Source organism: Oncorhynchus masou, chromosome 3 (genome assembly GCF_036934945.1).
Source record: "Oncorhynchus masou masou isolate Uvic2021 chromosome 3, UVic_Omas_1.1, whole genome shotgun sequence".
Classification (NCBI taxonomy): Eukaryota; Metazoa; Chordata; class Actinopteri; order Salmoniformes; family Salmonidae; genus Oncorhynchus; species Oncorhynchus masou.
Window position 1 is genome coordinate 11,043,789 of NC_088214.1, and position 10,327 is coordinate 11,054,115.

The 10,327-nt window shown below is 44.9% G+C and overlaps 1 protein-coding gene and 1 long non-coding RNA gene across 2 annotated transcripts in view; one reads left to right on the forward strand and one right to left on the reverse strand.

Annotated features, from left to right (window-relative positions):
- Positions 1–4,170: 4,170 nt before the first annotated feature.
- Positions 4,171–5,976, reverse strand: LOC135510005 (uncharacterized). Its single transcript, XR_010451042.1, has 4 exons — positions 5,926–5,976; positions 5,101–5,160; positions 4,593–4,841; positions 4,171–4,263 (listed from the first exon to the last, which is right to left on the reverse strand). It is a non-coding gene; the product is annotated as an uncharacterized LOC135510005 (long non-coding RNA).
- A 13-nt stretch (positions 5,977–5,989) lies between these two features.
- kcnab1b (potassium voltage-gated channel subfamily A regulatory beta subunit 1b) overlaps positions 5,990–10,327 on the forward strand; it is an 85,184-nt gene continuing 80,846 nt past the window's right edge. The window contains exon 1 of the mRNA XM_064930802.1: positions 5,990–8,276. Within this exon, the coding sequence (XP_064786874.1) occupies positions 8,047–8,276 (230 nt within the window). The 5' untranslated portion in view covers positions 5,990–8,046. The remainder of the gene's footprint in view (positions 8,277–10,327) is intronic.

Sequence of the window (10,327 nt, forward strand, 5' to 3'; positions counted from 1 at the left end):
CGTTGAAGTAGAAATCTTCATCCAAATTGAGGTTAGTGATCACTGTTCTGATGTCCGGAAGCTGTTTTCAGTCGTAGGAAATTATGGTGGAAATATTATGTAAGAAAAAAGTTAAGATTGGTGTATAAAAACATAGAAAATAACAGAATCGGTCAGCAGCCCATAAGACGACAGCTATCCACTACAGCACCATATATATATTTAAAACAGAACACATCTGAGGGGGCACGTGCCCATTTGCCCCATATGGGCATGATGCCTCTGGGAGAGAGAGATGGGCTGGGGGGAGTGAGAGGGGGAAAGGGGAGGGGGAGAGGGAAGAGAGAGGGAGAGAGACAGATAAACAGAGAGACAAAGATGGGCTGGGGGGAGTGAGAGGGGGAAAGGGGAGGGGGAGAGGGAAGAGAGAGGGAGAGAGACAGATAAACAGAGAGACAAAGATGGTCTGGGGGGAGTGAGAGGGGGAGAGGGGAGGGGGAGAGGGAAGAGAGAGTGAGAGAGACAGATAAACAGAGAGACAAAGATGGGCTGGTGGGAGTGAGAGGGGGAAAGGGGAGGGGGAGAGGGAAGAGAGAGGGAGAGAGACAGATAAACAGAGAGACAAAGATGGGCTGGGGGAGTGAGAGGGGGAGTGGGGAGGGGGAGAGGGAAGAGAGAGTGAGAGAGACAGATAAACAGAGAGACAAAGATGGGCTGGGGGGAGTGAGAGGGGGAGAGGGGAGGGGGAGAGGGAAGAGAGAGGGAGAGAGACAGATAAACAGAGAGACAAAGATGGTCTGGGGGGAGTGAGAGGGGGAGAGGGGAGGGGGAGAGGGAAGAGAGAGGGAGAGAGACAGATAAACAGAGAGACAAAGATGGGCTGGGGGGAGTGAGAGGGGGAGAGGGAAGAGAGAGTGAGAGAGACAGATAAACAGAGAGACAAAGATGGGCTGGGGGGAGTGAGAGGGGGAGAGGGGAGGGGAGAGGGAAGAGAGAGGGAGAGAGACAGATAAACAGAGAGACAAAGATGGTCTGGGGGGAGTGAGAGGGGAGAGGGGAGGGGGAGAGGGAAGAGAGAGGGAGAGAGACAGATAAACAGAGAGACAAAGATGGGCTGGGGGGAGTGAGAGGGGGAGAGGGAAGAGAGAGTGAGAGAGACAGATAAACAGAGAGACAAAGATGGGCTGGGGGGAGTGAGAGGGGGAAAGGGGAGGGGGAGAGGGAAGAGAGAGGGAGAGAGACAGATAAACAGAGAGACAAAGATGGGCTGGGGGGAGTGAGAGGGGGAGAGGGAAGAGAGAGGGAGAGAGTGAGGAAGATTGAAACAGAGGGGAGAGAGACAGATAAACAGAGAGAGAGAGAGATGGGGTGGAGAGAAAGAAAGCAGGAGAGAAATGAAAGACAGGAAGAGAAAGAAAGAGATCAAGCAAGAGAGAAAGGAGGGAAGGAGAATTATAGAAATAGAGAAAGATATCAAGAAATCAGGGGAAGCATTGGAAATGTTTCCCTCTTCATTCAAGCCTGTTCTTCTAACAGGAGGTTCAGTGCAGATAGCAATTATCCTGGATCCTGCTGAACGCCCAAGAAGAACACAGCTTGCCACAGTGTATTCTCTTACACGCAAAATTATAGAATTAAATTCTACCTACGCTCTTTGTGACAATTCAACTGGTTTGTGCTGGGTGTTATCGTGTTTGAGAAAGGAATTGCCAGCATTCAAACGAAACAAACTGATAATGTTGTGATTCATAAATTGGTCTTTGTGAATTATGTATTTTCTTTTATCTTTATTTAAGCAGGAAGTCAATTATAGCCCAGATTCAATCAGATCGAGCGCTAACCAGCGTTGGCCGACATCTACATAGCCGATTTGTTGGCGGTGTTTTAGGTGTAACTGCTGTATGAGATGACATATCGGTGAGCGGCTGTTGGTATTGGAGGTGTAACTGCTGTATGAGATGACATATCGGTGAGCGGCTGCTCGTGTCACAAACCACCCCCTTCCTTATTATCCCAACCCAGTTAGAAGTTCAAAATGGTGCTAGAAAGTGTAGGCTCTATCGCTGTTGGAAATAATGACTCTCAAATGTCAAACCATTGACATCAGGATAATGCATGTTCTCATGGCAAACCATTGATGTTAGGATAATGCGTGTTTTCATGTTCATTTCGACGGAGAATCTAAAGCCTGTCAGTCTAATTCAAGTGTTTGAACTTGGTGCAGGCTGCAAGAATTCGTAACGATGGCTTCATGGGATTTGTCAGATTATAGTCGGGTGTAGTTTCGTTGCATCCAATGACAGTGCCCAAGATAAATTAACGCAATGAGTCGCTTGTGCACTAGAAAGCTCTAACGCATGCAGTTCCACCTCCGACACCACCAAACAAAACTCTGTGTGCATGTCTGTCACGTTCGTTATAGCGATGAGACCAAGGCACAGCGTGAGATGAATACATACTTATTAAACGAAGAAACACTTAAACGTGACGCTATATAATAATAGTGTTGACACAGGCAACTAAACATGGACAACCATCCACGAATTACCCAACGAATATGGCTGCCTAAATATGGTTCCAAATCAGAGACAACGATAAACAGCTGCCTCTAATTGGGAACCGATCTAGGCAACCATAGACATACAAAACACCTAGACCCGTAAACAACCCCATAAACATACAAAAACCCTAGACAAGGTAAAAACACAACAAACCACCCCTTGTCACACCCTGACCTAACCAAAATAATAAAGAAAACAAAGATGACTAAGGTCAGGGCGTGACAATGTCAATCTGATGGAATCTTGCCCTGTGTATCATTTCCCGGAGCACAAAGCCCAGGGGCTTCAACTTTTTGTGGAGTTTCTATAACAACCTAATTGTGCATTGTAATACTCCTCTGTGTGGTTATCACAGTTTCTTATATGGGCTGTGTCACTGTCTCGGTGACATCCTAATCTCTCCCGTCAGTTCCACAACTCATTTATAGATTCTTACTGTGGTAATGTACTTAGCATGGGGTATAATCAGAGCCATCATTGCCTTTTGGGGGTTCTCCCAACCTACACTGTGTCAGTTCTAGTTGACATACTTTTAAATAGGTTTGACAAGGACACTGTTTTTGGATTACAGTTATTTAAGCGCGTGCGTGGAGGACATCTGAGCATTATGTTCAACCTCTACCTACAATGGGCTTCCGAGTGGCGCAGCGGTCTAAGGCACTGCATCTCAGTGCTAGAGCTGTCACTACAGACACTCTGGTCGGTATCCAGGCTGTATCACAACCGGACGTGATTACAACTGGATGGGATTGGGAGTCCCATAGGGCGGTGCACAATTGGCCGAGCATCGTCTGGGTTTTGCTGGTGTAGGCCGTAATTGTAAATAAGAATTTGTTCTTTACTGACTTGTCTAGTTAAATAAAGGTCAATTTTTTAAAAATCACTGGACTGAATCTCTCTCACAGCTTAAATATACCTAAAGCCTGGCCCCTTGTTCGTACAGATGTAGAATCTTCATTTAACCACTCTTTTGTTGCTTAGACTTTTCCTGCATAACTTGTAGTGCATTGAAGGTTAAACATGGCTTCTAAAGTTTGTAATTTTTACTTTAAAATGTCAGACTTGATTTGCCAGAACAAAAAATGTATCAACTCCTTCCTGTACGATTATTTTCCTGCTGTAGCAAACTGTCTCAAATTAAGGTCTAACTGATTGTCTCGGTGAAAATCTTGTTGCATATTTGATGCAGTACATTACAAAGTTTGGTTTGGACCATTTTGTTATGTTGAAATGAATTAATGAAATACAATTTTTCATTCTTTTTTTATCACCTACTGTAGTTTGTTGAATACAAACAAGATAATTATAATTAATCTTACTTTTCCCATTGGGCTATTTTCCAGCAAGTAAGCCTTAGATTCAAGAAGAAGCAAAGCCTTTTGGCACGGCAACCAAAATATAACTATTCTGATTGAACCTTTTACTGCAGTGACCTGGTAGTCTTAATCAAATCTACATTGAAACAAAAGTAACAAAAGTACCTCACACACATGGTTATGGGCTTTAAAAAGAACTCCTGTACCATGTCAGATAGAGTTTAAATGTGTTACATGTTGAGTTTGCCACCCAATATTACACTTCATATACATCACAGAAGATTGAAATTTAAAAACACCAGATTTTAGGCGAATAGAAAAAGCAAAGTTTATTAATTGTGACATTTTGGAAAATATTATTTCCGTTCCACCCATGAGGCCACTAGAGGGCGCTTTGGTTCATTCGACTGCAACATAAACAGACAGATAGATTTACATTATTCACACATCAGCGCTTATCCCTCATTGACATTAATCATTTTTCACACCAGAGAAGATATCTCATCCATTGACAGATGAATCATTTTTCACACCAGAGAAGATATCTCATCCATTGACAGATGAATAATTTTTCACACCAGAGAAGATATCTCTTCCATTGACAGACTAATCATATTTCACACCGGAGAAGATATCTCATCCAGCATCACCTGCAAGAGCCATCAGAGATGAAGATGCCTACTACTACATCTCAGAATGATCAAATTAATTCATAAACAATATAAATAAGTCTTACCATGGCTCTGGGGTTTGCTTGTGCTCAATGAACTGTGAAATCCTGCGTTGTCACATCAGTGCTCTGTGGGGGAGGCTGGAGTAAAGGAACGCGTGCATGAAGCTGTGGTGGAACGGATCAGAACATAGAAGCTGTGGTGGAACGGAGCAGAACAGAGCATCTCTGGTGGAACGGAGCAGAACAGAGAAGCTCAGGTGGAACGGATCAGAACAGAGCAACTCTGGTGGAACGGATCAGAACAGAGCAAATCTGGTGGAACAGAGCAGAACAGAGCAGCGATTGTGGAACGGATCAGAACAGAGCATAGCAGAAGCAGGGTAGAACAGGGTTCAGGTGTACTTCACAGTACTGATTCTGCTGGTGTTAGTTGGTTGATCATTTCAATGAAGTCAGTTGAATTGGTAAAAAAACGTGGTACTAAATGACATGTTGTGATGCTTGTTTCAATGAATCAGTCAGTAACAAAATGAGTTGTTTGTAGGTATGGGGTAATTATAACGTAACTTACTGACTTCCGTAGTGTTGTTATACCTGAAGCGTGGAAGTAAAACACTTCCTACACGTGGCCCTGTGATCAATACATATGGTCATAAGCTTATCAGCTAACCTCAATAAACAAGTACATTGTTATAAAATCTCTTTATTTCTCTCAATCTCTGACGCACGCACACACACACACACACACACACACACACGCACACACACACACACACACACACACACACACGCACGCACGCACACACGCACGCACACACGCACGCACACACACACACACACACACACACACACACACACACACACACAGTCTCACATACAGTCACACAGTCACACACACACACACACACACACACACACACACACACACACACACACACACACACACACACACACACACACACACACACACACACACACACACACACACACACACACACACACACACACACACACACACAGTCTCACACACAGTCTCACATACAGTCACACAGTCACACACACACACACACACACACACACACACACACACACACACACACACACACACACACACACACACACACACACACACACACACACACACACACACACACACAACACACACACACACACACTAACACACACGCACACATGCACACACACACACACACACACACACACACACACACACACACACACACACACACAGGCGCATGGCTCTGTCACTTCCATCCGCGCTGTGTTATCATCTTTCAGTCAGCGTCGCTTGTAAGAAAACACTGCAGATATTTCAACCAGTCAGTTAAGAGGTAGCAGCCTCTCTCTCTCTTTCATTCGCTCCCTCACTCGCTCTCACCACCACACGTTCCTCCTCGGCTCATCACTCCCCCTCTCATTGTACTCCTGCCCTGTCCTCCCAGAAGAGAGGGATCATGCATCGTCCTTTTCCCTCCTCCTACTCCTCATTCTGGGGTCTCTGTAGCGGTTTTGCTTCTGAGCAGAGCATTGGAAGCTGTTCCTCTTTCTTCGGCATGGTGGACTTTTAGATCGGAAGCTATCAGCAAATCAGATCTCTGCACTACCAAATGTCCTGGTGGGATGCAAGTCTTCGTGGAACTCCTGCTTTCCTCACAGCGCAGCTCGATTCTCCTTGAAGTTCGAGGAAAATCCATGAAGAATCTCTTCATTCCTTTAGTCTCCAACGTTGTGGATATCTGGCTTGGTGTATAATGTGTGTTTCTCTGCATCTGAAGATTTGACTGTGTGTGAGTGTTCATGGCAGTCAATTAGAGTGTCTCTGTTTGTGACAGTTGGTAGATTTGGAAGACTGAAGATTTGGCTGTGTGAGAGTGTGAGTGTTGCTCTGTGTGAGAGTGAGAGTGTGTGTGTTGCTCTGTGTGAGAGTGAGAGTGTGTGTGTGTTGCTCTGTGTGCAGTGCAGTCCCACTCCCCTCATTCCTGGTTCTTGACTGGAGGGTTTAGCGGACACTGGAGGGCAACGGAGACCCCCCACCTCCTCATTGGTTCTCACTACCCTGAGAGGAGAGGAGGGAAGAGACAGAGAGAGAGACTGAGAGGTAGAGAGAGGGACAGATAGATAGGGAGAGGGACTGAGAGAAAGAGAGAGAGAGACTGAGAGGTAGGGAGAGGGACTGAGAGACAGAGAGAAAGACTGAGAGGTAGGGAGAGAGACAGAGGTAGGGAGAGAGACTGAGAGGTAGGGAGAGGGCCTGAGAGGTAGGTAGAACGAAGACAAAAAGGAAGCGTGTGAGAAACAACAATAAGGATAGCAGGATAGCAGGATAGACAGAGAGACAAATGGAGACATAAAAAGAGAGTGAGAGAGAGACAGAGAGAGAGAGAGAGAGAGAGAGAGAGAGAGAGAGAGAGAGAGACACAGAGAGAGAGATACAGAGAGAGAGAGAGAGAGAGATACAGAGAGAGAGAGAGAGAGAGACACACAGAAAGAGAGAGAAAGACAAAAAGAGAGAGAGAGAGAGACAGAGAGAGAGAGAGAGAGATACAGAGAGAGAGAGAGACAGAGAGTGAGAGAGAGAGACACAACTCTCACACCTCTGCATCCTCTCATACACACACACAGTGAAAAGAAGACAAGGACACATAGACTTAATCTGTGTGGACCTCCTCTCACCCATTCTGTCCTCCCCCTCAGTCTCCCACCTCTCTCACACACTCAGCAGTATGATTTTCTTCACAGCACCTTTTGACTGCTGTTAATTGCAGCAACAAGAGACGAAGAGTGAATCTGTGTTCTAATCTCAAACAGTAATTCAACCAAACTCAACACCAAGAATGAAGAAAGAACAAATGTGACGACATCTCAGAAGAGTAAAAACAATCCACTACAGATCCTCTTCCAAACAGTGGACTGACTCAGAGAGCACCATCGGACTGACTCAGAGAGCACATCGGACTGACTCAGAGAGCACCATTGGACTGACTCAGAGAGCACCATTGGACTGACTCAGAGAGCACCATTGGACTGACTCAGAGAGCACCATTGGACTGACTCAGAGAGCACCATCGGACTGACTCAGAAAGCACCATTGGACTGACTCAGAAAGCACCATCGGACTGACTCAGAGAGCACCATTGGACTGACTCAGAGAGCACCATCGGACTGACTCAGAGAGCACCATTGGACTGACTCAGAGAGCACCATCAGACTGACTCAGAGAGCACCATCGGACTGACTCAGAGAGCACCTCCAGGGACTTTTAGACAAAACCGAGAAGTGCAGAACCACTAAAGCCCACGAGAGACAAAGAAACTAGAGACACATACAGCCGACTGAAGACTGGAGCAAGACACTAGAGACACATACAGCTGACTGAAGACTGGAGCAAGACACTAGAGACACATACAGCCCCGTAAAGACTGGTGCAAGGCAGGGTAATCAGCCCCAGTAGCCCACCACTACTACCACCAGTACAACCAACGCCAGTACAGCCACTGCCATGCAGGTGTCGTTTGCATGTTCTGACCAGGATGGAGGAAGAGGAGGGCTGAGGCCCCCGGGGAATGGAGGTCACAGCAAGCAGAACGCCACCAGCCCCAACACGGCCAGCCAGGCGCGGGCACGCTTCCGGACCGTGGCCCTCATCGCCCGCAGCCTGGGCTCCTTGACCCACCGCTACCAGCACAACCTTAAGGAGTCCACCGCCAAACTCACTGGCATGAAGTACCGGTACGTAGAGAGATCACTGTTGTGCTAGTGGTAAGGATAGCTCATTCATGTGTTATAAATGTTTAGTTAAATTATTGATGCTTAACTAATTCAAGTGTGTACAATGTATTGTTGTAGTAGCTCTATAATGTGTTATAAAGCATTAGTTAAGGAGCTATAGAGCATTAACTAATGAGCCAGTGAGTGTGAGCTAATGAGCTGAACATGTGTCTCTACCCTTCGGTGACGTCACGGAGCAGTACAGGGATGTTTGAACTGATTGTTGTTGTGTAATAGTGGCAATAACAGCTTCTATGAATGTGTTTAATTGAGTTGTTGATTATTGAGTTATTGATCATTGAGTAATGAGCCAGAGTGTTTATGAGTAAGTTATTGAGCGTTTCTCATACACTTGTAAATGTTTAAAAGCGTGTAGCGATTTCTAGCTCAAAACAGTTGTTGCGCTCGCTTAGTTAGAGTTAAATCCACCTGCAGGTGTGTGAACAATAATTGATGTGTGTTATATTGTCTTAACTGTATTTGATCAACTGCATTTTAGAACTTTGAGTTTATGTACCCGTACATGTGGTTATTCACAAGGAGAGCAGGAAATCATGACTTAATATAGAGCTATATAGAGTTTAATGCATGGTGCATGTGTTTGCATATATAACGAACTACTAGTGTCCGGACAGCATTATAAAGCATCAGAACTTATAGAGTAATTATTCATGAGTTATATGTGTTGTAGGTTTACGTGGATGTGTGGATGTGACCATTTCTGCATCCTTATGACAACATGAAGTAGGATTACTGTCTGTATGCAGTTTCAGTGGTTACTAGAGTATTTAATTTAATTTGTTTTTTAATTTTACCTTTATTTAACCAGGCAAGTCAGTTAAGAACAAATTCTTATTTTCAATAACAGCCTAGGAACAGTGGGTTAACTGCCTGTTCAGGGGCAGAACGACAGATTTGCACCTTGTCAGCTCGGGGGTTTGAACTTGCAACCTTCCGGTTACTAGTCCAATGCTCTAACCACTCTAACCACTAGGCTACCCTGCCACCCCAGTATCTAAACCTTAGGCTTAAAAGTAACATAATAATTGCTTGAATAAGAGTGATAATGGTTTTATATGAAACAGTTCCACTCATTTGATGTCACACAATAACTAATTGAGGCTTAATGATTTGGATGTACTGTAGGATGTTTGTTTGAGGTCATTGTATCACTGCTGAAAGAGTGGGAGTTTTATTGAACCTTTATTTAACTAGGCAAGTCAGTTAAGAACACATTCGTATTTACTATGACGGCCTACCCCGGCAAAACCCTAAACCGGAAGATGCTGGGTCAATTGTGCGCCGGCCTATGGGACTCCGAATCACTGCCAGTTGTGAGACAGCCTGGAATCAAACCAGGATCTGTAGTGACGCCTCTAGCACTGAGCAGCAGTGCCTTAGACCGCTGCTCCACTCAGGAGCTCAGGGTGAAAGGGGCAGTTTTCACAATGGAGACAATGAATTGAATGTGAGTTGATTTGATGCAGAGGAGCAAAACATGATAAGATCATACATGATATTCATGGCATCTCTTTCCCAGTTTCCATAACAACATTGAAATGGACAATTTCACCTGTTTATGTGAATTCTCCAAAAAGCCTTGACTGGAGTGTCGATCAACACGACAGTAGGTCCCCAAAGAAGCTATTTAAAGTCATACTCAGTGGTTTGTAAGAGAAAGACAGAACAGTTTTAGGCTGTATAACAGGGGTCTTTAATAGTTAGTCTAGGAGGTTATGTTCAGACTGGTACGATGCCAATCAATCACACCAGACGCTGACCTCCCTGCAGGTGTCCACACATTTCATTTTGTCATTTTGTAGACACTGTTATCCAGGGGGACACATTTTAATACTTTTATTTTATACTGTTCCCCCGTGGGAATTGAACCCATGACTCCAAAATCTCAGGCACCATGCTCTAACCAACTGAGCCACATGGGACCCCACCTGGCCAGAAAATGTGTTCTGACTGACGCCAACAGTCACTGTTAAACATGATCATACAATATG